At 56.8% G+C, this 25,853-nt stretch overlaps 1 protein-coding gene across 1 annotated transcript in view; it reads left to right on the top strand.

Annotated features, from left to right (window-relative positions):
• Nucleotides 1-22,808, top strand: part of ASB2 (ankyrin repeat and SOCS box containing 2) — a 40,398-nt gene extending 17,590 nt beyond the window's left edge. Inside the window, exons 3-10 of the mRNA XM_059182982.1 lie at nt 2,867-2,956; nt 6,230-6,396; nt 7,230-7,385; nt 9,691-9,936; nt 12,845-13,016; nt 19,326-19,890; nt 20,667-20,820; nt 22,137-22,808. Of these exons, the coding sequence (XP_059038965.1) occupies nt 2,867-2,956; nt 6,230-6,396; nt 7,230-7,385; nt 9,691-9,936; nt 12,845-13,016; nt 19,326-19,890; nt 20,667-20,820; nt 22,137-22,273 (1,687 nt within the window). The 3' untranslated portion in view covers nt 22,274-22,808. The remainder of the gene's footprint in view (nt 1-2,866; nt 2,957-6,229; nt 6,397-7,229; nt 7,386-9,690; nt 9,937-12,844; nt 13,017-19,325; nt 19,891-20,666; nt 20,821-22,136) is intronic.
• Nucleotides 22,809-25,853: the final 3,045 nt, after the last annotated feature.

Genomic DNA, 25,853 nt, shown 5'->3' with positions numbered 1-25,853 from the left:
TGTACCTGACTCCTGTATTGATGAAGGCTTAGTGTGAGGACCGGAGGAGAGGACAAATAGAAGGTAGTGGGCTTAGGGCAGACTCTTGTACTCCCTAGCTGTCTCCCCCTTGAAGAGGCCTGCTTGTCTCTGTTCAGCCAGGTCCAGCCCAATTCCATGCCCTTCCTCGGGCTGGCGGCTCACTGAGAAGTTAGGGGGCAGAAGCTGTCCTCATAGCCTTTCTCTGTAGCCGCACCGAGCCTGACTTGTGTCTGAAGTTATGGGCCAGCTGGACTCCAGGACAGGGCTGTGGGGAGCTGGGTGACAGTGATGCCCTCCTGAGCCCCTCCCCCTTCCCGTCGCCCGACCTGCCGGCCCACATGAAGTCCCGGCGCCCTACCTGGACCTCTTCTAGGGCATGACCTGCACCCACATCCCGCCAGGTTCCTCTCACCTCTGATGACTCAGCCCCTGTGGTTTTCTCTGCTGGGAATTCCCCTGCTCAGGGCCGAGAGGAAGGGGAGCCAGCAGCCTGGACGGGACTGGGCCTCACTCCTCCTCCAGCATGCCTGTCCCTAAAGCCAAGGTAATGACCCTCTACGGGGCTCCCAGGGGAGCTCCTGCTCTCTTTCCCCCCTCCCCCGTGGCCTGTGGCTATCTAGGTCCTTGTTTCCCACCCCACTGGCCTCCAGACATTGTGGGGGTGCACAAAAGTGTCCTGCTGACTGGCATCTCGGGCGCTGGCACGAAGCTTGGGATGGTCCGAGGACTGGGGAACTCTTGCTACAGGGAACTCAGTCTGTCTGCTTCCTCGTCCATGAAACGGGAACAACACAGCCCCGGCCTGCATCAGCTGGTGGGGAGGCTGGAAGCGAGGCTCTGGCCTGCATAGTCCAGAGGGACACCCCCGACGCCATCACTGTCACCCCTGCCAGCTCACTGGCCGCATCTTGCTGCTGTCATTTTACCATCAGAGATGGCCCTGGCTTTAGGGTGTGTGGTGGGTTTTTTTTTTATCAGCACTTTTCACCTTGCTAGACACATCCTAACAACAGTAGGTGACGGGAGGCCACACACACGGGCCCCAGTGCGGGCGGCCGGGACCTGGGATCCTGTGCGGACTGAGACCCAGGGCTCCGTCCAGACCACAGGCTGCGGGACTGCGAGGTGGGCCTGGCCCCGGGGCTGCCTGCCACCAACCGCAGCGTGCACTCATTTCCCTGGGGGGTGGGGTGGAGAGGGGGCCTTGGCGGGGGGCCCGCCTTTGCACCCCTGTCCCAGGATGTGGTCTCCTAGATCTGTCTGACAGGCAGTTCCCACGTAAGCCACAGCGGCAAGGAAAACCCCACTCTGGTCCTGCCCGCGCACCTGGCAAATGGGGAAACCAAGGCACAGGGCTGTACAGGGCCTTGTGCAAAGTCGCAGGCCTGTCAGAATGGAGGCCTTCGAGCAGGGGGGGTGGGGGAGATTGAAGAGGGGAGAAGACCCCACCTCTGGGGAGCTCTGCACGCAGATGAGAATCTGCCTCCGCTCGCCTCACTTCCCCGCTGCAGCCATGAGCCACCTCTCGGGGCCTCAGTTTCCCCGTCTCTGAAGGTCAGGGACATGCACCCACTCTAGAGGACAAACGAGTGAGCACTTGCGGGCACCGTACTCAAGCTACTGGTGCTCAGGAGGAATGGCTGCTGGCGGGAGACGGAGAGGGGGACAGAGAGGGGAAAGGACACCATGAGGACGGTGAAGGCGGCCAGCCTGGTGGGCCCCCCGCCCCCAGGTGGCTGAAGCATAGGCGCAGGTTTTCCTTCCTTCTCTGCTCACTCACTCCTTCCCCTGCGTCCTGGCCTTGCCGAGGGTGTCCACAAAATCTGTAGGTTCTGCTCCATCTTGAAAGAACGTGGGTCCTTGTCAAGGTCAAGGTTCCAGCACCTCCAAACACCACTAGCAGCAGTGTCCCCCTCGATCCCATGGGGTACCCCTGTGGGGCGCAGGACACCAGGCCAGGCCTGCTGTGGGGTCCGTGGCCCCAGGGCCCAAGCTGTCACAGGTGCGGTCGGCATGGGCCGCGTGCCCCGTCCTCACGGTCACCCCCGTCAGTCACATGCGTGGAGTGGCCACCAGGATGGATGATGCGTGCCAAGCACCCCTGAGTCCGGACGCCAGCTGGGCTCACCGGCTCCAGCCTCCTCCGTCTTCCCACACTGGGCTCTGCAGGCAACAAAGCCCAGAAAAGTCCAACCTGTCTAATGTCCCTGGCCAGGATGTGCCAGAGCCTAGATCTGAACCCGTGTCAGTCTGACTCCATGCCCTGGCCGTGAAGCCTTTTGCACTAACTTCCCTACTGTTAGCTCCTGCCTCCAGGACGGCAGGACCTTCTAACAAGGACCCAGCCACATGGAGGTGCGAGTACCTGGTCTGGCTTCCCAGCTCTGTTCCCCCGTCCCCCGCCCCTCCAGGGACCTCTTTGCCTATCCCCACTGGGACCGAGCCTGGCCGGCGCGAGATGGAGCCCCTTTCATCCAGGGACCTGCTGCTGACCCCTTCTCACATCCTCCCGGGTGAAGAATGTCACCTTGCTTCCTATCTGCCTCCTGCGTGGTTGGCTGGGGAGGGGGCCTGGGGGTGGGGATGAGGTTAACCTCATTGTTGTCTTATATGGTCATTTAAATCTCCCAGGGCTTCCTCCAAGGGCCAAAAATAATCCAGAGACACAGCAGCTGTGTCCAGCACACGAAAGAGGACCGGCCATCTGCTTTGGTTCAGAGCTCTGTGTCTGTCCGTCAGTCTCTCCCCTCGCTAGCCCTCCATCCCGGCTCCTGCCTCCAGCCATGACCCGCTTCTCATATGCAGAATATTTTTCCCTCTTTCATTCCTGCCCTGCGCCCTCCAGGTCGACTGTGTCTCCCGAGAACCCGGCCGCCTCGGCCCCCAAGGGCCTGTTCCAAGGGGTCATGCAGAAGTACAGGAACTCCCAGCTGGCGTAAGTGACCCCCCGCCCCTGAGAGCGGCCAAGTTCACCCTTCCAACTAGGGTTAGTGGAGGGCGGGGAGCGGGGAGCAGGCCTGCAGGCTGAAGGAAGGGGGGCGTTCCGGAGGGACCTCCCAGGCACGCGCCTCCCAGGTGTGCCCCCCTGAGCCCCAGCTGCCGCTGCTGAGCTGGGCTTCGTGCTCACAGACTCGGCTCCTCAAGGGACTGTAAGCCGTGCGGTGCCTGTGATTAACACCTCCATGCCCCCAGAGTGGGCCCCGGGGGGCCCCCCCGGGAGGACAGCCCTGGGATCCTGGAGACCCAGAGGAGCTCAGAGCAGAAGCTGATGAGCCGGCCTTGCCTTCTATCAGCCCAGTTGCCCCCACGCGTCACTGCGGGGACATGGGAGCACATCCACAAGGCTCACACCCATGGGTTTTGTTTTGCTTCCTTGCCTCTCTCTATTTGCTCCATAGCAGGTGGTAAAATCCAGAATTAATCCGAGCTGTAGGAGGGGTTCTGTGCGCCTGGCCCCAGGGTGCCGGGCTATGTGTGTCCCCCTTTTCTGCTCCCCCATATGGCCCCCAGAAGCAGTTAAAAGCAAAAGAGGGGCCCCATCGTGGGAAGCCCTATTTCCTCGCTCCAGTTAATGTTGCCGAGGAGAGGAGGCAATTGGCCAGTGTTCTGTGTCTCTTCCCAGCTCTTTCTAAACCCTGCTGTCCCCACTTTCTTGGTGCCATGGGGGGAATTCTAACCGTCTGGGAGACGGGGACCCGGGCTCTACTCTCAGCACTGCTGCCCCCTTCAGTGTGGCTGCCTGGGAGTCACCGTCCTCTCTCAATCTCCCCTCTCTGCGAGACAAGGTAGGAGATTGCAGAGTGGCCTCCCGGGCCCGTCCAGCTCCTTAGTCTCTGATGGTCTGACACCCCCTGCAGCCTCCCCAACCCTCGGGGCGGGGCTTGGGCTGAACTCACAGAGCTTCGGGTCCGTGCCTCAAGCTGGGTGGCAGGTCCGGGAGTGTTCTCAAGCACTGCACACCCCCAGGCCACAAGACCAGACAGCCCTCCTCTCTTCCACTTCAGCCGGGGCCCCACAGGAGACCTCCTAGGGGAAACAGAATACATACCCCACCGGGGCTTCTCCTGACACCAGCAGGGGCTGCTCTGGCCGCTCGTAAGAAGAACCCAGCAAGGTGATAGTGACGGCGTTGATGGGGACTTTGGGGCTTATCTGGTCGGTTACCCGGCGTGCTCGCGGGTCTGTCCCTTAACCAGCATCTGTGCTCTGACGCTATTAATAACCAGAGAGGCTGAGAGTCAGGAGGAAGTGCCTGGGGCCACGGAGGAAGTAGCTGGAGGGGGGGGGCGGAGGGGCTCTGTAGACCCTCTGGGCTTATCCTGGCCCCTGACGTGGGTGAGGATCTTGGGAATAAGCCCAGCCTCCAGTCTTACCTTCTCCATCTAGAAAATGGACCACTTAGGCAGAACAGTCCCCGGGATTAGATCTGGGAATCACAGCATTCCAGGACGGAGGGAGGGGAGCTCAGTGAATGAATGAATGAATGAATGAATGAAGTAGCAAAGAAGTTTTCATTCACATTAGCCCTGAAATCTTCCCGATATTCGGAAGTTTCACACTGCAAAGGTTTCAGATTTATTAATCTTTCAAGTATATAAGTCCTTCCGCCACTGAAGGTTCTGGGTGTGAGGAGCCAAGGAGGGGTTGGAAAGGCCCCACAGAGATGCTCGCTGAAAAGAGCCCCCCTCGGAGGGACTCTGGTCTCAGAGCTGCTTAAAGGGTAAACCGGCCAAGATTCTTGGTAAACTCCGGAGCGCTGGGCTGGACCCTGCCACGGGGTTAGCTGTCCATCCCTTTGGCGGCTGCCAGCGTGTGCCTGCATCCTTGTGGTAGAAATGGTCTGGGTGTGACCTTTGAGGCAGCCCTGGAGGCCGCGGGGACAGAGGGGCTCCCTAATTCTCTTTTGGCCACCAAGGAGCTCTGTCTAACAGAGACCCCCGGTTTCCATCTGTGGAAGTGAATGAACTTGCATGTTTCGGCCCATTTTGTGTAGACTCTCCCTGCAGGGTGCCCACTCGGAGCCAAGGGCATGGAAGTGCCCCCAGATCCAGGGATGCTCATGGGGGGCCAAACACAGATGATGCTTGATCAGAGCCCCCACAGTAACTTTTACAGAACAGTATGTCCTCCAAACACTCCCAAGCAGGTGACTGCAAAGAATGTTTTGAGCAAGATATTTTATTTTCTTTAAAGAATTTATGTATTTGTTTGAGAAAGAAAGAGAGAAAGAGAAATCATGAGTTGGGGGGAGCAATAGAGGGAGAAGCAGCCCCCCCTCCAGCAGGGAGTCCAATGCAGGACCCCATCCTAGGACCCTGGGATGACCTGAGCTGAAAGCAGACATTGAATCAGCTGAGCCACCCAGGCACTCCTGAGCAAGATATTTTAAAAATTCCCAAAGAAACAAGTGAAATGCTAAGCAGGGAGAGGCCTTTTATTTTTTTTTATTTTTTTATTTTTTTAAATAAAAGGAATGAAGGAGTGAAATAATTGTTGGGGGTCCTAAATTCTTATTTTTTCCCTCCCTCCCATCGCCCCTTCCTTCCTTCATCCCTCTGTCCTTCCTTTCTGCACTGTCTCCCTCTCTTCCTTCCTTCTTTCCTTTCTTTCTTTCTCTCTCTTTCTTTCCTTCCTCCAGCAAATATTTACTGAGCACCTATTACGAACCAGACTCTGAGCTGGGCCCTGAGAGTGAAGTCATGAGAGATGAAAGGAATAAAGAAATAAAGACACTGTTCCTGTCTTCTGGGAACTCAGTCCAGTGGGGAGACAGACAGTAGTCAAACGACCATTCAAAGCCTTGTCAAGGCCAGCGATGACATGAGGGCTCAGGACCGGAGGCAGGGAGAGACGCTGGCCTGGGCCCCCCCCACGCCAGGCTGAGCCTGCCAGGCCTGAGGAAGCCGTGATGGAGAGCGGAGGGACGGATAAGCTGGAGGGTCCAAGGTCAGGGCCAAGGTCGGGGCTGAGTTCCAGAGCACACCCTTGTGGGTTAGGAAGGATTATTCTCCTTATTGAGGAGGATACGGGCCGCCGGGGGCCTGAGCACCTGTTCCAGACCAGCAGGGGCAGGCAGAACCGAGTGGTCCCACGGCCAGCACTGCCCCCGGCCACCCGTCGTCCTCTTGCTCCTCTGGGAGAGAGGCTGCCCTGCCCCGCTTCTGCCCTGCCTGGGTCCTGAGGAATAACCCTCCCCTTCCTGTCACAGGCCTGTGGACCCTGTGCTGAAGGCCATCAAGGAAGGGGACGAAGAGGCCTTGAAGGCCATGATCAAGGCGGGGAAGAATCTCGCAGAGCCCAACAAGGAGGGCTGGCTGCCGCTGCACGAGGCGGCCTACTACGGCCAGCTCCGCTGCCTAAAGGCCCTGCAGCAAGGTGAGGGGACAGCTCTGGGCGCAGCAGGGGGTGGGAGCAGGACTCCAGGGCAGAGAGTCCCTCCTTCTGGAGCTTCATGTTCTTTGCTCCACAGATCTTGGCAGGGCTGGTGGAGCCAGGCAGGGTCATCACCCCACTGCAGAGCCGAAATCACCAGGCTGGGAGAAGGAAGTGGCTTGTCCTCCCCCACCCCCCCGCCCCTCCCCAGCTGCCACCTCTGCAGGCCTTTCGGGACAGGAGAGCCCAATTCCTAGAAAAGGAATGAGGGAGAGCTGACTTTGGGGGAGAGCCACTGCCAGCTTGTTCCAGAATGTTCCAGGGGTTGATCTGGTGTGGAAAATACCACAGCTGTGCCGAGGCCCCGCCAAGGCCGTCCCCCACAGCTGTGGGAACCTGGGCAAATCATGCCTCCTCTCTGAGCCCCGGCTTCCCCCCGCCAGATGGGGATCGGTAACACCTGCAACAGGACTCAGCTCTGCCCTGAAGCAGCAGGAACCCTAGACAGCCCACCACCATATGCTAGGGCAGAAACAGCTGTCTGAGACAGAGCTTCTGGCCTTGGCTGGTGGGAGTATAAGGGAAGGACAGGGTCATTCAGAAAGGGAGGGGCCTCAAGCAGGGAAGGCTTCCCAGAGGAGGTGGCATCTGAGCTGAGTTAGTATGACTGGGAAGCTGAAAGAGCCCTGTGAAAGCAGCCAAGTCCAGGGCCAAGAGGATGGATGATAAATTTAGGTAGAGGTCACACACATCTTTTGTGGAAATTGGGGTTATCTTTGTGCTGGGGAGGAGGGGGTATCTTTCCCCCTCGTGAACTTCCCATCTGTTCTCCCCAGCATACCCGGCCGTCATCGACCAGCGCACCTTGCAGGAGGAAACGGCCCTTTACCTGGCCACGTGCAGGGGACACCTGGACTGCCTCCAGTCTCTGCTCCAGGCTGGGGCCGAGCCTGACATTTCCAACAAGGCCCGAGAGACACCACTCTACAAAGGTGAGCCCAGCCCCCAAGGGTGGGCTTCCCCTGGGGAAGGCTCCGGAGAGTAGACAGGCAATCGGCAGCACTGGTCCTAAAGTGAATCACCGTCTCGCTCCCCGCTTCGCAGCCAGGGGTCTCCTTTGAAAGGACAGTCTCATTCAGGTGTAGGACTTGTATAATTGGGTCGTTCATTCATGCACCTATTCGGGCCCAACGTCCCAAGTCCTCCCTTGGGCGAGGCTCACTGAGGAGCGCCGAGGGCCCAGAAGCGAAAAGATATGATCCGTGCCCATGCGCTCTCCCAGCCCAGGGAGCATCAACACACAGACAATGTAACAGCCAGCTAATGGCCTCACAGAGCTCAGCCTGATGCTCCTGGGAGCTTGGGGGAGGGCCCTAAGGCTGGCGGGGCGGGGGGGGGGGCGGGGGGTAAGCCCCCACAAAAGGGGGTGTTTGTGCCGAGTTGGAAAAGGAGGGAGTTACCAGCTGGACAAACAGAGGAGACAGCAGAGGCAGAGGCAAAGAAGCATGAAAGAAAATGTGTACCTCTGGGATGTTTTAAAAAACCCTAGAAACTCCTAACTCACTCAGTATACCATCCAAGGATTTCGGCGTCTCTAGCATATGCCTGGAGTCAAACAGCAGGCATTTACTAAGTGTTTATTATGTGACAGGAGCTGTTCTTCCACTTAACCCTAATATCCATCTACATGTAAGACCAGCCCTACATGGGCAGTATCCCCATTTTACAGATAAGGACCCATGGCATAGAGACGTGGAACGAGACCCCCAGGATTCCACATGTTCCAGCAAGGGCCAGACCTGGGATTTAAACTCACGGAGCTAGCTGCCAGCACTGCACGCTGAGCTATGACATTTTGAAGCCTTCAGATCATGCCTGCACACTTAAGCAATCAGCCTCAGGGCTTATAAATAGGATAGGACCTTTAACTTTGAAACACTACAGAAATCCCTGATTTTCCCATGTGCCTGGTATCCAGTACCTGGAACATTCCATGGGAAACAGGAACTGGGTAGCTGGTAACTGGGTCCCTTGTGCACCCATGGGGGAAGTGTGTCTCAGAAGCCACATCCGCCTGGACACCAGAGCCATGGCCTGGAGACGCAGAGGTCCCAGAGAGAACTCCCGAACACTGCAGTTCTCAGCCACGGTTGAGGCCCCGGGGCTCCGTGCAGTCCTCCCATGGACCACACACAGTTCTAGAGTGTTCCATGCACTACCTCACCCGGGGCTCCCACAGGATCCTCTCAGGAAGGCTTTGTGATCTCTGGTTTACAGGTGAGGAAACCAAGGCTTTGAGAGGTGGGGATGTTTGCCTGGGGCCCCTTCTTATGCTCACTCCTGATCGACTCGAAGAAGTGGTTAATTTGGACGAGAGCCCAGCCTCCCTGGTGATAACCCTGGGCCGGAGCCGATGGTGCATTTAGGTTCTAGAAAGCAATGAGGCTGAACAAGGAGGTTTGAGCAGGTCGAGCAGTCTTGAAGAGCTGTACTCAGAAGTCCTATTTTTACTTCAGTTTAGGCGCCTGGGTGGCTCAGTCAGTTAAGAAGCTGTCTTTGGCTCAGGTCATGATCCCAGGGTCCCGGGATCGAATCCCACATCTGGCTCCTTCCTAGTGGGGAGCCTGCTTCCCCCTCTCCCTCTGCCTGCCGCTCCCCCTACTTGTGCACTCTTTCTCTCTCTCTCTCTCTCTCTGTTAAATAAATGAATAAACAATCTTTACGGGAACAGCCTTGAGGGAGAGTTTCGAGCAGGAGTAGGGCTGCACTCCTCCACCTTTTCTGACCTTGGCAATGTGCAGGACTAAAGCAGGTGGCATCACAGAGGGAAACAAGTTAGGGACACCCTGGAACCTCCCAAGGGACAGAGACTCTGGACCAGACTGCCTGAGCTTGAATCCCTGTTCTGCCACTTACATGTGTGACCGTGGGCAAGTCACTTAACTTCTCTCTGCCTCATCTTCCTCCTCTGAAAAGGAATAATAACACGACATCCTTTAAGGGTGACTGAGAGAATCCTATTAGTTGGTCATGTAAGGTGCTTGGAACAGAGGGCCTGGCCCATAATCAGTGCCCTGTGCATCAGCAAATAGTATTGCTACGAGGATCGCTATTATTTTAGGTGTATTTCCTGGGTCGGGCGCTGGGAGGAACTGGACCCCAGTACAGACCCGGTGGATATTTGTTGAATGAGCAGCTGGTGAATGAATGGGTAATTGGACAAATAAATGAGTGAAGTCTCAGCTGGCCAGGTCCTGCCAGGGCCCTGCTGACCCTCTGGCTTCTCCGTGGGCGCAGCCTGTGAACGCAAGAACGTGGAGGCAGTGAGGGTCCTGGTGGAGTACCACGCAGACACCAACCACCGCTGCAACCGAGGCTGGACGGCCCTGCACGAGTCTGTTTCTCGCAACGACCTGGAGGTCATGGAGATCCTGGTGAGCAGAGGCGCCAAGGTGGAGTCCAAGAATGCCTACGGCATCACCCCCTTGTTCGTGGCGGCTCAGAGTGGGCAGCTGGAGGCCCTGCGGTTCCTGGCCAAGTACGGTGAGTGCTCGGGGCCCCTGGTTCACATGGCACATCTGAAAGGGGCGCAGCCAGGAGGGACCTCAGGCCTCCCGGGGAAGGCGAGTTTAGGTCTCACCCTATGGACATGCTCTGATCGATGCTAGTGTCGGAGAAGGAGCACTGTGTCGAGGACTCAGGGGCTGCGTCTGGGCTCGCTGGGAGACGTGAACCGAGTCACCTGTGACGCCTGCAATTAGGCACAAACCTGGGGTGGAGTGGGGAGTGGCCCACGTGCCACCTATTTGTCATCTCTAATCTAGCCCAACATCCTCATTTTACAAATGAGGAATCTGAGGCCCAGAAAGGGGAAGTGACTTATTTACAGTCACTTCGTGAATTACTGGTGGAAGGAGCCAGACTCTGGAGCTCCTGACCCTCAACCGTTTCTGTCTCCACCATGTCACACTTCAAGGCCACAAGGTGACATTTAGGTAACCTCCTCATGTTACAGGTGATGAAACCAGGGACCGGGATGGGAAAGTGATTGGTCCAAGGTCACACTGCAGAGTCATAGAAGTGGTGGAATTTGAACTTGGGTCTCGGCACTCTTTGCCTGGGGAAGATCTTAGTCACTCACGGGGAGAAAATAAAACACCATGGCCCACATTAGGAACAGAAGACACCCCAGGACAACGGCAGACATTCTTCTTGCCAAAGAGCATCATTGTTCTATTCTTCCCTGAGAACACCTTTGATTTCTCTTCTCTCTCTCCACGGAGGGTGAGACTCCCTCTCTAGCAACAGAGGGACCAGGAATAAAGCCAGACAGAGCCCCGGGCTTAGTTGAAGTGGTTTGTTGAGGACGTGCTGTGTGCTAGACACTGTTGAACAGGAACACCGATCAGGCCAGCGGCCTTCTCCACAGCTGGCATGAGATGGGCCATGTCCTCCTCCTATTCGGCACATGAGGAGACTGAGGCTTAGAGAGGTTAGAGAACCAGTGGTGATCAGAGCCTGGATTCCGACAGCATGCCTCTTGGGCGCTGCCACACCCTCGCGGGCCTCGAGAGTTACCAGCATGGGACTCTGCTTGGATAAACCCCCGCTGCCCCAGCACGTGCCAAAGCAGTTGGGAAAACAAACCTGGGGCACATCCTTGAAGCTGGGGACAAATCTGGACTGATCCGCTTGAGAACAAAGGGGCCCAGGCGGGGTCCTGGGGGCCCAGGCAAGGAGGCCGGGAGGAGGGCAGGGTGCTCAGCCGGCGGGGGGAACAGGTCGACTCCAAACATCTGTCCAGCTTCCCCGCCGACAGTCTGAGTCAGGGGCTGCTCCCTGTGTGGGCTGCATCCACTTTCAAATCCAAATATTTTTCTGGTGAGAGCGGGCGGTTTTGCTGGTGGGGGTCCAGCTCCCAGGGAGCCCGGCTTCAAGAGCCTGGACCTGTTGGGTGACTTCCCGCCGGGTGGAGAGCGGAACCAGCCCCTGGGCCTCAGTCCCTCCATGCTGGAGGACTGGCCTTTGCGGAGCACCTTCTCTGTCTGGGCCGCTGTAAGAGAGCGCCGCGGACTGGGGACTTTCGGAGCACAGATGGTTATTCCTCACCGTTCCAAAGCCTGCGAAGTCCAAGATCAAGGTGCCGGCAGGTTTGTTGTCTGCAGACCGGAGACAGGCTCTCCCCAGATGAGAAGTCAGGCTGGGTCTTCTCACTGGGTCTTCACATGGTGGAAGGCACCAGGCAGGGGCGGGGGGCAGGCAGTGTCTCTCTGGGAAGGGCACGAATCCTGTCGGGAGCACCGCTCCACCCTCATCACCTTCACACCCCCCCCCAAAGGCCCCACCCCCAAACACCATGGCACTGGGGATTGGGTTTCAACATATGCATTTTGAGGGGACACAACCAACCAGCCCACAGCAGATAATTACTTATTTTATCTTATCTACTCCTGGAAGTCCCCGTAATTAGTAGGCATTATTATTCCCATTCAACACACGGGAAAACCCCGAGGCCCCTGAAGGCTACCCGAGGCCCCAGGCCTTTGCAAGCCACAAAACAGAAACTCCTGCTGATTCTTGTTTCTCAGAAAAGCCTGTGCTCTTTCCCCTAGACAGAAGTCAGTTATCAAAATTGAAAATTACCAGAAAGCCTGAGATAAGCAGAATGCGCAGGTGGGCAGAACTGTGGCTAACGGATGCTTCTGATTTCAGCCCTTATGACACACCGCTGTGTCTCAGCTCTGTCTCCTCCCAGAACAAGGAGGGACTGGTGAAGGGGCTGTACTTCTTCTTGTAGAGCAGCCCATGGGTCTCTCCTTTACCAGCAGGAGATGGGGAAGATGTAGGAGATGAGGCTGATGGAGTCTGTCCTTGGCTTTATTCCTCACCTCCCAACGTGCTCTCGTGTCCTCCGCAGAGGAGACGAGAAGCAATCCCTCTCTTACTCTTTGCCACAGAGGTCAGAGAAGAACAAATCCCAATTAATAGAGATCTTGGGGCCTTTCCTTATCAGGGGGATCTGCACGCTCCTAGAGCCAAGGGGTTTCCTCAGGACAGGGCCTGGATCATTTTCACAGGGAGTGAGGGTGAAGAGCATAGCCTCTGCTGTCAGACCGTCAAGTTTTGTCTCTGCACTTAGGAGCTGGGTGGTCTTGGGCAAGTGGTGTCTGTCCTCTGTGCCTCCGTGTCCTTGTCTGCCACCTGCAGACGAGAGCATGAGCTGTGTTGTGGATTCAAAGAGAGAGAGCCCCCGTCACGCAGTGTGCTTCGCACATTTTAAGTGCTCATTAAACACCAGCATCATCAAGGCAGCTTTTCGATTCTAAGAGGCCCCCCGGGGTCTCACTGTTGCAGACAGGCGTTGTTAAGTGACCCACTGTGTCACGGTGGTTGGCACAGTGTATAGCGGTGACCGCCCAGCTCATGCTTCAATCTGCTTCTCCTTGGCCAGGCGCCGACATCAATACGCAGGCCAGTGACAACGCGTCAGCCCTCTACGAGGCTTGCAAGAATGAGCACGAGGATGTGGTGGAGTTTCTGCTCTCGCAAGGCGCGGACGCCAACAAGGCCAACAAAGACGGCATGCTCCCGCTGCACATCGCCTCGAAGAAGGGCAACTACAGGTCAGCGCGGGCCCTGCCCGCCCTGCTCCGTGGCTCCCCACTGCTGGGGCGGGGGCTCAAGCGTCCCACCTGTGGGACTCGGGATGCCCAGGAGGGCTCGGGGTGGAGGGGACCTTCCAGGTAGAGAGGAGGACATCCTGCGGTTGGCGAACTAGAGCCCGTTCTGTTATCAACTTACTGCCCCTCCTGATGGTTCTGTGGTTAACAAGCCTTTTACCAAATCTCTGGAGGTAGATACAATTATCTTCATTTCCTCAAGTGAGGAAGCTTAGCACAGAGAGGTTGAGTGACTTGCCCAAGGTCACACATCTCGTAGTAGATGGTCAGAGCCCAGCTGCAACAAATGTCCCATCTACAGGGACAGGATAGGAGTCTGGCTATTTCTGTTGGGGATGCAAAGATAACCTCTCAGGCAATTAGGAAGCCTTCAGAAGATGCGCAGAAGAATAGAGTAGTACCAGCGAAACAGGACCACAAAGAGTGCCCAGGATAATAACTAGCCTTTCCTGAGCACTTGCTATGTGCTGGGCACTTTGAGCAAGACAAGAGAAGCCTAGGTTCTTGAGGAGGGATCTGGTGGGCAGGGCACACACACACACACACACACGCACTCACGCACACACAAATGCATAACAATAAAAGAGCATGAAGGCTGAGCTCCACGGCAGTCCTGGAGAAGAGAGACCAGCCTGGGCTGGAAGCAAGGGTGCCCTACAATTAGCTCGTACCAGCTCACGGGGGGTGATTCTTCACAAGGGCAGCCTGAAATGTACACCTCGGAAATGGGTGAATGCAAATTTCAGGGCCCCCTGTGCCCCCAAGAAGCCGGTGGTTAAACGTGCCTCAGCACCACCGCTGGCTGGTGGGCTCAAGGAAGACTCCCCAAGCAGGCAGAACCCCCAGCCGCTCTTGAAGGACGACGGGGTTCCGTGATACCCACCGGACCCGTGTTTTCCAAACTTGGACCATTCACAGACCGCCTTCCTGATTGTAGGCACCTGTACTCTGACTGTGGAGTAGATTTTCTTTTGAAGACATGTTTGCTTAAAATGAACTTGTTTTCAAAAGGAAACATTCATCACACTATTAAATAGCTGAAATTGCCAATTTGCAATGAATAAAGAACACATTTCACATAAAACTCCATCGAGTGCACCCCGGAGGACACACTTTGGGCAACACCACCTGCCATTGGGCAGAGAGAAGAGGGAAGAACACGTTGTGCACGTTGGGGGGTGTTGGCTGTGTTTGCAAAAGCAGAAGGAAATGTGGATGAGAGTGGCATCCAGGGGGAGCGAAATGGAGACAATGAGACAGACCCCCAGAGCCCCAGGCTCTACTCTGCAGGCTGTCTGCTCATATGGCCAATCAAAGATGCCCCCCACCCCCCGCGATATATACGTGGAGGAGACCCCGCCTCCTCTGAACCCCAGAACGGGGTGCAAGGCACACAGACTTGGGTTTGCCTTCCTGCTGAAGCTTTTGGTCATGTTGCTTAATCCTTCTGAGCCTCAGTTTCCTCTTCTGTAAAATGGGGGACAGTTACACCTGCTTTATGGTGTTGTTGTTAGGACTAATAAGGTAGATAGACACCACCTTATTATTTGTGGATTCAAAGAGAGAGCCCCTGTCACACAGCGTGCTTTGCACATAGTAAGTGCTCATTAAACACCAGCATCATCTACATCTACCAGCTACAGAATGGAAGTAAAGCACGCCACGGAGTGCGGGGCACAGGTACCCCGCAGGTCGGCATTCACACTCTCTTAGGTGGGAAGAGCACGTTCCGTCATTTTTCAGTTCAGCGGGTAGAAGGAAGAAAGCACCAAGCCAGGCAGTGGCGACGGGCGAGATGGATGCTTTCTCTTCAGCCCCAGAAAGAACCAACCTCAGTCAACAAACAAGTTTTATCTCAGATGTGACCCAGAGGGACAGACCCGAAGAATGAAGGAGACAGCACTTGGAAGTCTCCAGGCGCCCTGGCTCTCCACACCTCCCGGCACGGCACGGCGCTGTCTCTCCGGGCTATTTGTTAAATGACACATCCCAGAACCACTAAACCAGAACATCCAGAACATTCTGGGGGAGGACATCTAAGCCTCTACTTTTGAAAATCTCCCGAGCCAACCAGATATGGCCCAACACACCCTTGGAAGAATCACTGATCTAATACCAGGCCTGATTTTGCAGAGAGAAATGGGAAGCAGCTTGCCACAGAGTGGCTGAGCTGGCTGGCACTGTCTCTTGGCATCCTTCCATCAGCCCCGGATGCCTCAAATGGACCCCGATGTTGGCAGTCTGACCCCAGCTGGAGGGGCAGTGGAAGGAGAACTGGCTGTGCCTAAGGATGACCAGGGAGCAAGGCCAGTCCCCTCCGGAACCATCTATGTGAACAGCTTGTGTTCTCCCAAATCTGCTTTGGACTCATGACTCTCAAAGCGATTTCCCTGGTCCTCCCCCCCTCCCCCATTCCCAGGCCCCATTTCCCTCTGCTCTCCAAGACTGAGAGGGGCCAGACCACTCTTGAGGGCTGCCCAACAAAGGATTAAAGCTGGGTTCCCAGCAGCTTCTGCCACCTGGCAGAGCCCATGGCCAGGCAAGCCCTGGGCCCCTCACTCCCCAGGCATGGGGCACTAATGGCCCTCTCCACGCCGACCTCCCACAGGCTGCTGGGAGATTTGATGGGACTTCCTATAGGCATTCCACACATGGCCACCGGCCAAAACTCCAGGCACATCTACCCAGCATGGAAAGCAGCACTCTGTGTTCGCCAGAGGGTGCCATCTCTACATTACCTTTAACCAGAGGGTGTGACATTCGGGCATGGCTGAGAAAGGAGCCCACAGGACAAAGCACGCTTTACCTCGTCTTCACTTCCAGTTTAGCAAAGACACCTGATGAGATTAAAACTCAACACCTAACGTGGACTTGTTAAGAAATGGTTGGTGTTGCATTAGACCAGATGGCTCACGAATCCTTTAACCTGAGTTTAGGAGAGCACCAAGACCGGGGTTCTCAGCCTTGGCTACACGCTGGCTCTGGAGGGCTCTAAAGTCCCGGATGTCCAGGCCTCACTCGTCCTCAGAGATTCTGATGGAAGCAGTCTGGGCTGGGCCAGGGGACTTAGGAGTTTCTAGAAGGTGCCCAGATGATTTCACCGTTTGAGCCTGTAGAGAATCAGGATCTTAGGGTCTATTTTGTGGCTGACACATAACAAAGACTGGCCTTTAGGGCCTCACATCTGATGCCCTCGCTTTTTTTTTTAATATTTTATTTATTTATTTGACAGAGATCACAGGTAGGTAGAGAGGCTGGCAGAGAGAGAGAGAGAGAGAGAGAAGCAGGCTCCCCGCTGAGCAGAGAGCCCGATGTGGGACTCGATCCCAGGACCCCGAGACCATGACCTGAGCCGAAGGCAGCGGCCGGCCCAACTCACTGAGCCACCCAGGCGCCCCTGATGCCCTCGCTTTTAACTATCCTTTCTCTTTTACTTCTAATTTACATTACTTTTGCAACCCCCTTCTCCCTTGTTTGGGGAGGGCCTCTCTGGAACAGCCCTGAGCTGTGGGGCTTGGGGTGGTAGGTGACCCTAGCGCTGGGGAAGGGAGAAGGGGGAGCAGGGAACCTGGTCTCCCAAACACCAAAGGTTCTACTGGGCAGTGGGCACCTTTGTTCCTCTTCATGAGGTACACTTTGAGCCCCGTGGGTCCAAGACTTGCCTGTGGGAGGAGGAAGAAGGCTCCAGCCCTTCTCATGGGGTCCTGAGTGGGGCAGCACGGAAAGGCCTAGCCCTGGGCCTTCCAGACGTCTACACCCTGCTCTGGCTTTGCCATCCACCTCCAATCCGACCTCACTCTCTTCTCCACCCCGTGCCCAGGCCTCAGTTTCCTGTCCCATAAAATGGGAGGGCTGTCCCACAGGGCGCATTTACTTTCAGATTGGCAGAGTCCACAGAGGCACACAAATGAGATGATTTTCCCGCGTTAGTAACAGGACGATTCCCGGATTCCCGGATCGTAGGCGGCTTCCAGCCATGTTCTCACATTCCGGCCACTTTCCCCTGGTTGGGCAGCGGGTCGCTGGAGGCCAGCTGTGACCTGCCAGGGCTACCACCCCCATCTGGCCGGCAGCCCCTGGGCAATCGCTCTTGCTGTTTCTTCCCGAGCTCAGGCCTGCCACGGCTGTTAGGGAGCATTTGTTGGCGATGGCTGTGGTCCAGGGCGAGGCCACAGCCCTGCCTTTGACCAGCACCTCTACGGAGTAAGGTCAGGCCTCCTATGCCTACACAAATAGAAATTAGGAGGCAATTAGTCCCCCTGGGTGTGTGAATTTCCTTTTGAGGTTTCAGAGGCAGATTTTAGGCAAACAGAGCGTCACTAACAATAATAAAACTTTCCACTGAGATCCTAGCAGGAGGCAACTGGCATGAGATTTCCAGGAAGTCGTGAAGCCAGCATGCCAGAGAGGCATGGGAACAGGCCTGGTGGCACCTGCTTGCCCCACCGTGGCCACCTCCTTGGAGCCTACATGGGGCCGCGAGGTCACCCACCAGCAAGGACTGGAAGGATTAGGGTCTGGAATCATGTTGGTGGCAGGAGCTCCTTCTTGCTCGTGGGAGGGGTCTAGGAGAAGAGAGCAAAGACAAGGGGTCAAGAGCCCCTGGAAATGAGCCCCCCAAATTGCTTACGACCTTTGATGAGTTGCTGCCTCTCTCTGAGTCAGCTCTGTTAAAAGGAAGGCCACAGAGCTACTCAAGCTACCCCACAGGGCTGCGGTGAAGGTAAAATGGGGTTGTCATGCAAAACCCTTGCCTGCTACGCAAGACACAGGGCAATGACCGAGAGCGTGGCCTGGGCCATCAGTTTCCTGAGGTTCAAACCCTGGCCCCATCACTTACCGCCTGTGTGTGCTCGCGCAAGTTGCATACCGTCTCTGGACTTCATGTTTTCTCATCTGGAAAAGCAGACAGTACAAGTCCTAGGGCTACTGGGAGGATATAATAGATGGATGGAGATTAAGTCCCGAGAGCAGTGCCTGATTCAGCAGGAGAGACCAGATCCAGGGTTCCCAGGACCTCCAGCCTCTGCAGAGGCTGATCAACCCTCTCCAGGCCTCAGGCAAGGCAGAGGGCCTGGGGGAGGCTCGAGTCAGCCTTCAGAAAAAGAGGCAGTGAGACTCACAGGAGAGGCAGGGGGACTCGTGGTCACCAAGGGCTGACAGGGGCCTAGAGCAGGAGTGGCTGGGGCCGGATGCCTTCGTCCCCTCCTATCCCCCAGGACTTGGCTGCTCCATAGAGATGTAAAACAGCTCAGTTCTGGGGCAGGATCAGGGTACATTTCTTGGTTTGCCTCTCCTGATACACGGCCTAGACAAGTCCCTCCACCTCTCTGAGCCTTGATCTTTCTCATCTGCAAAATGGGGATGGCAAGACACAACTTGATGGGTTGTTGAAAAGGTTAAACCAAAATGTGTTTGTAAATCCTTTAGATGTTTCCTGGCATATCGTGAGCTCTCAGATACAACGTTCACTGCCCCCCCCCCATTATGGCTGCTCCATAGAGATGTAAAACAGCTCAGTTCTGGGGCAGGATCAGGGTACATTTCTTGGTTTTTGCCTCTCCCGATACACGGCCTAGACAAGTCCCTCCACCTCTCTGATGTCGCATGATCAGGATGGGGAGGGATGGGAAGCTAAGGTAAGATGAAGGGCAGGGTGGCCCAGAGGCGGGACCTGACCGCGGTTTGGGCTTTACAAGTGACAACTCTAATGACTAATGGGAATCATTTACGGCCACCTGCTGTGTGCCAAGAAGTTTTTATTCATATATTACCAAACTTCTGGCTCTAAACATCAGCCGGGTTCCACTGCCTCCTGAGTTAGGTTTGGGGGCTTTCCAGTCAATTCCCTCAGATCACTGAGCTGGGAATGGGGAACACTCCTTAGCCTGATATAAGTCTGCAAGGATGTCTTGAAACCACAGTCCTGTCGGGCCGAGGTTTTGAGGAATTAGGACTTGGATGGCCACGGGTTCTGGGTCTGAAGACCAGCTCCATCCCTTACTCACTGTGTAACTTTGGAAAGGTGGTTGAAGCTCTCCGAGCCTCAGTTTTCCTGATCTGTAAAATGGGGGATAGCAGCGACCCATCCTCCCCAAAGGGGTCATGGTGAGCAGGCTGGCTCCCCCGCGACCCCTGCTGGTGGGCCCGTGCCACCCCACACGGCAGTCCTGAGCGGCCGTGGCCCGGGGCCCTCAGCGCCCTCTGCCGGCGGGGCCGCCCCCTCACAGCCCCTGCCTGCTCCGCCCGCAGGATCGTGCAGATGCTGCTGCCCGTGACCAGCCGCACGCGCGTGCGCCGTAGCGGCATCAGCCCGCTGCACCTGGCCGCCGAGCGCAACCACGATGGGGTGCTCGAGGCGCTGCTGGGCGCGCGCTTCGACGTGAACGCGCCGCTGGCGCCCGAGCGCGCTCGCCTCTACGAGGACCGCCGCAGCTCCGCGCTCTACTTCGCGGTGGTCAACAACAACGTGTACGCCACCGAGCTGCTGCTGCTGGCCGGCGCCGACCCCAACAGCGACCTCATCAGCCCCCTGCTCGTGGCCATCCGCCAGGGCTGCCTGCGCACCATGCAGCTGCTGCTGGACCACGGCGCCAACATCAACGCCTACATCGCCACGCACCCCACCGCCTTCCCCGCCACCATCATGTTCGCCATGAAGTACCTGTCGCTGCTCAAGTTCCTCATGGACCTCGGCTGCGACGGCGAGCCCTGCTTCTCGTGCCAATACGGCAACGGCCCGCACCCGCCCGCCCCGTCGCGCTCCAGCCGGTTCAGCTACACGTCCGCCAGCGACAAGGAGCCCGCCGTGGTCCAGGTGGGCGGGGGCGCGCCTGGCGGGCGGGCCGGTTCGCGCGCCCAGGGCGCACGGGTGTGGACCGGTGGTGGATGCCCGCCCCTTCCCGGGCGGCCAAGTGGCATCGTAGGGGGCGCACTCTGGAGGCAGTGGAAGTCCGCGGCGAGCCTGCCTCTGAGGCTGCAGAACTCGGTTCACAGGAACCGTTACATCTTTTTTTTTTTTTTTGCTCCTCGTTCTTGGGGAGTGTAAGGAACGACAAGGGAGCAGGGGATTGCTGGGGAGTGTGTAAAACTGAGGGGTCCGTCGCTGGCAGCAAACCTGGAATATGATGTCGCATGATCAGGATGGGGAGGGATGGGAAGCTAAGGTAAGATGAAGGGCAGGGTGGCCCAGAGGCGGGACCTGACCGCGGTTTTGGCTTTACAAGTGACAACTCTAATGACTAATGGGAATCATTTACGGCCACCTGCTGTGTGCCAAGAAGGTTTTATTCATATATTACCTTAATTCTCATTAAAAATAAAAGCCTCCAGTTGTCATATTCCCATTTTCTAGATCAGGAAGTTGAGGCTGGTGATGGCCAGGCTGCCCCCCGCTCCCACTTTGGGGAGCAAAGGCTGTGTTGATGAGGGGGGAGGGGATCTGTTGAAATAGATCATGCCACGAGTGCGCCCAGGGTCCATCCTTCGATCCCTGCCCTGCCCTCCCCAGCCGTGGCTTCCCTGACAAACATTCTCGCCGATGCACTGCCTCTGGTCTTGGGAGCCTGAGCCCCAATGCGTGATCTGTTTCAGTTCTGTGAGATCCTGTCTGCCCCAGAGGTGAGCCGCTGGGCAGGGCCCATCATCGACATCCTCCTGGATTACGTAGGCAACGTGCAGCTCTGCTCACGGCTGAAGGAACACATTGAGAGCTTCGAGGACTGGGCCGTCATCAAGGAGAAGGCAGGTAGGGGCTGTCGCAGCGGCTACTGGCCGGCCACCCTGTCTGATTCAGGCCCAGGCCTCGGGGCATGGGACTGCTACTAACATTTGATGAGCACCTACTGGGGGCAGAGCTCTGTGCCACATGTCGCATTCGGTGTCTCTGTGACTCTCTCCTATAAAGGAAAAGATGGACCCTCTGAGAGGTGATGTCGCCTGAGCCAAGGTCTCATGGCTAGTTAGTGGCAGAGCAGGGATTCAGACCTAGGTTTGGCCACCTGAGTCTCTTCGCCAAATCTTTCCAGGATGTTTTAACTGGTTCCAGCTTGCTGAGGGTTATGGGGACTTTTGGAGTATGTTGCCCATGTTTGTGGGTGACTGAGAGGTAGTGTGGCGGGGTAGAGGAGAGATGGTGGTCTTGGACAGTTGAAACTACAAAGTGCGTACAAAGCTCTGGGCATTTTGTTAAAAATACAGACTCTTGACTCGGCAGGCTTGGGGCAGGGCCTGAGAGGGCATTTCAGCATGCTCCCAGATACTGCCCTGCTGCTGGCCCACAGACCACACACTGGGAGTGGCACTGGTCGGGGAAGCCGGCCTCTGGAGCCAGGGGCTTGCTGCCGGGTGACCATTCACGGGATGGCTAAGGCTGTGTTGGGGGTCCGGGCTGTGTATATAGAGGAAGGAGCACAGGGCGAGAGGGATGGCAGCTCGGGTTCTAGGTGCGGTCCTTGCTACGTCCTTACCTGTGAAGTGGGTTTATACCTGCCTCATATACTTCCTTGGGCTACACAGATCAATGAGGAGCGACAAAAGGGAAGCTCCTTTGCCAGATCTTTTGAGTCGGCAGGAGCTGGGGTTATAGAGCACTGCCTCTGGTTTTTAAATACGCTACATGCTCAGCGTGGAGCCCAGCGTGGATCTTGAACTCACGATCCTGAGATCGAGACCTGAGCTGAGATCAAGGGTCAGCCACGTGGAGTGCCTGGGTGGCTCAGTCATTAAGCATCTGCCTTCGGCTCAGGTCCTGATCTCGGGGTCCTGGGATCGGGTCCTGAATTGGGCTCCCTGCTCCACAGGGAGCTTCTTCTTTTCCCTCTGACTCTTCTGCTATCCTCTGCTCATGTTGCCCCCCTGCCCCCGATAAATAAATAAATAATCTTTGTGGGGATGTGGGGGGGAAGTCGCACACTTAACCCCTTGAGCCACCGAGGTTCCCTTCTAGCACCTGCCTCTTCTCCAGTCACATTGACCGGGTGTCTCCTACCTGCCAGCGGTCACAGATGCAAATTCCTTGCGGGTTGCTGACGTCAGCATTTCTCTTTTCTCTCCTCTGCCCAGAGCTTCCCAGACCCCTGGCTCACCTGTGCCGGCTGCGCGTGCGGAAGGCGGTGGGGAAACACCGGATAAAGCTGCTGGACGACCTGCCGCTCCCCGGCCGCCTGATCAGGTACCTGAAGTACGAGATCAACCAGTAGCGGAGGCCGTGGACTGTTTCACTAAAGCCTCAGGGTGGCGGCGGCCCCGGATCCTGGCGGAAGGGACCCAGCAATGGACGGAGGCTGTGGGCGGTCTCCCGGCCAGCTGGGACCACCTCTGTGACCTCGCCAGGTCTCTGGGCCAGAGCTTTGCCCGGACCAGAGAACAGAATGTGTCAAGTAGGAGAAAAACCGTCTTCATTTTCAAAAACTGCTGAGTAGACCCTGGACCCTCTGGGCCATTGGGAATGGCGGAACCTCCATTCCTGGGGCTGGCGGGGGGTGGCAGGGCGGCAGGGCAGAACTTGGGGTGAGGGCAGCCTGGCCCCAACCCTGGGCTGTGGCTGGAGCACTTTCAGGGATGAGTCTGCCTTTCCAAGACAACCTCGCCGCGGGGCTGTCTCTGTCCCCTCCCCACTGTGCTCCACCGAACTCTCCACTTGACTTCTGAGCTTTCTTCCTGGAGCTGTGGTCTGGTGGGGGGTGGGAGGGAGGCCCACCTTCAGTACAATAAATGTTGCACAGATGACACCCAGCCCAGCGAAGTCCCTCTCATCAGAACCCCACCCCCACCCCAGGGCCTGGGGTCCTCAGCGCTGCTCCCTACAGGAGTGGGAGTGGGGCAGGCGTGAGGACAGGGCGCACAGACCCCTAGATGTGCTCTCCCTTTGGTCTTCTGGAGGCCAGAGCGGAGCTGGTGGCCCAAGGAGAGGGGCGGCTTCCTGTCCTGTGAGCCCAGCGGTAGGGGTTGGTTTCATTCTCCTGCTTCAATCACCATGGAAACGGGAGCTCCGTCACAAACAGGACTTGGTGTCTACAAGTCTCATGACACCTGGGATTGCCTCGCACACACTTGTTTTCTGGCATTCCGTCTTCACGTCCTGCCTGCCCCTGTTTTGCTATAGAAGTTGAGATACTTGGGATGTGAAGACATGTGAATGCTGGCCACGTGAGCCACGGCACTGGCCGCCGTCATGGGGCCATGAAACCCTGCCCCTCTGCTGCCTTCCTGGGCCCCTGTGTGGCTCTGGGGGGTGCCCATTCATTTTCTGGAGCCGCCAGCCTGTGTTCAGGCAGGCGTGGTCATAGCACCTTCTTGGGCTCTGAGGCTCCGGCACTGAAACCGGCTTGCCCTGTTTCCACGAAGCTGCAGGCACCCACCAACATTCCCTGCTGGATGACCTGCCGCGTGATGAAAACCACAGGAGTCAAGGCCAGTCTGTGGGGACACCAGAGCAGGTGACCTCGCGGGGAGCCCGCACCTGCCCCGCCCAGATTCTGGAAGCCTCTTAAGTGCAGTCAGGGTGTCACTTCTGGGCTTGGCAAATTGAGAAGCTGGCCGTTGGGGGAGCACAGCTCGAGGTCCAGCTCAGCCCTTGGCTTGTTTCTCTGGGGCGTCGTGGTCCCCGGCGTCCTTGCCAACTCCTCCATACTGGTTCTTCACAGACCCAGTAAGACCCAGTGTCTTTCCAAAGAGGAAAAGTCTGCCAAGCAGCATTTTCCAGCCACAGACCAGAGGGGACCCAGCTGCGTCTCACCCATTCCTTCCTGGTCTTGATAGGGAAACAGCACCAAAGAGGAAAGGGGACTTGCCCAGGCACACACAGCAAGTCCCTGAGGTTTTAACCCAACAGAGTCATGCAGGCTTGTTCCAAGGGATCCTGAGGAAATCCCCACAGAAACCCTCATCCTCTCACACTGCAGATGTTCCACTCAGGGGTCCGGGGCAGTGGCCAGAGAGGACTCAGTGCATCGTCAAAAATTGACCAAAGACGGCCTTTGCCCTTTGGGCAGTCAGAGGGAAAGACTTTAATCCTGGCTGGGGGCTCGGCAGTCCCTAATGAGTCAGAGCAGAAAGATGTGTGGGCTCATTGGGCTGGGGCTGGGTATCAGGCAAACTCCTCCATCTCTCAGGTGCCCTGTACACCCTGAGTCCTAACAGGCAGTGACTGCAGGTACCAGGCCAGGTGGGGGCTCTTATCCGAGGGCGGTGTCTCCCAGAGGAGGGGAGGTTGAGAAGATAGGAGAGGCAGGAGCACTCGGCCTCTGGAGTCAGCATGGGCACCACCGACTGTGGGATGCCGGGTACCTGGGGCTGGGAGGCGCCGGCACCACACTGCGTCCTCAAAATACTGATGCTCGTCCACACTGGGCCACAGGCACTGGTCAGGGCCCCTCCTCCCCAAGCGTCTTTCCCTACGTGGGCCTTCTCAGGTCCTGGGGGTGGGGGACCCCCACTTCTTCCCAACCCAGAAGCTGCAGGGTTAATGGTTAATGCCTGGCCAGCGGGAGGGGGGCAGATGCCACTTCCAGGGGTGTGTTCTGATTGGTCAGTGCTCAGGCTGGGCTGCCGGTGACATTTCTTGACCACCACTGCTCCCCAGAGGACTTTAGAGCCAGGACCCTCTGCAGAAAACCCCTCCCCACCCCCAGACTTTGGCCTCAGAGAGGTCTCAACAGCATCACCAAACATTCAAAATCCTGAAAGTGCTTCTGTGGCAAGACCACGTGCGAGCTAGTGCTAGAGATCGGAGGCTAGGAGGTGAGATCCCGTGTTTCCCTCTGGGCCAGCCCCACTCATGACTTACTTGTTGGTCAGGGGGTCACCTGCTGCTACTGCGGCTGCTTTCCCCCCCACCCTCCTTAAACCACAGCTTTCTTAGAGGTGTTTTTCCCTAACTTGCTTCTGCCTGGGAAGTCACGGTGTCCTGGGCTTCTGTCCAGCCGCTTCCTAGCAAATGTTTCTGCTTCCAGAAGAAGCCTCCTTGTGTTTGAATTCATGCATTAGGTGTCCCCCTGGGAAAGGAGCCCAAGAGGGGCTATGGGGCCCCTGGCATGGTGCGCTGGGGCAGCACTTGGAGAAAACATGCCCCGGGAGCTCTCCCCCAGGGAGCCAGGTGGCCAAGATGACCTAGGGAGGTGACTTTAGGTTGGCGCACTCTCCTTCGAGTGCGTTGCGCTCAGTGCGGGGCGATTATATCATCCTCACAACAACCTGTGAAGTTCTATTTTCAACCACATTCTTCTGATGAAGACATTTTGGCACAGAGAGGTTAAGTAACTTGCCCAAGGTCACACAGCCGGTAGGTGGCAAAGCCTGGATTGGGGCTTTTAACATCCCTCTGTACAGCACAGAGGGGCTGAGCCTCGTTGGAATGGATCTGGAAGGGCCTTCCTGATGTGCCGGAGGAGAGAAGGCACATGCAGAGCAGACGAGAGCAGCTTGACGTGAGGGTCAGTCCTCAGGCCCTGTCCTGGGTGCTACCTAATTACTCCAAACAACCCTGCTGGTGTCACATGGCTTCCGGGGCTCTCAAGTCCCCCCCAAACTGGAAGATATAAACTGCAGAAATCCACCAGCTTCCTAGTGAGCAAGCTGCCCTCCCATGGAGATGCCCCACTCCACAGGAATCCTAGAGGAAAAGCAGGCAGGAAGGAGAAGGACCCTTAACAAGGACTAATCCTGGAGCTTTGGGTTAGGAAGGATTCTGAGGGCATATCTGGCCCCAAAGGAGATAGCCTCTGACTAGTATAAGAACTGGTGGGCGCCTCTGTTTGCCGTTGCTGGCCTAGTCTCCTG

Source organism: Mustela lutreola, chromosome 7 (genome assembly GCF_030435805.1).
Source record: "Mustela lutreola isolate mMusLut2 chromosome 7, mMusLut2.pri, whole genome shotgun sequence".
NCBI lineage: Eukaryota > Metazoa > Chordata > Mammalia > Carnivora > Mustelidae > Mustela > Mustela lutreola.
The sequence above is the reverse complement of the archived record's forward strand: the minus strand, read 5'-3'. Positions and strand labels throughout refer to the sequence as shown.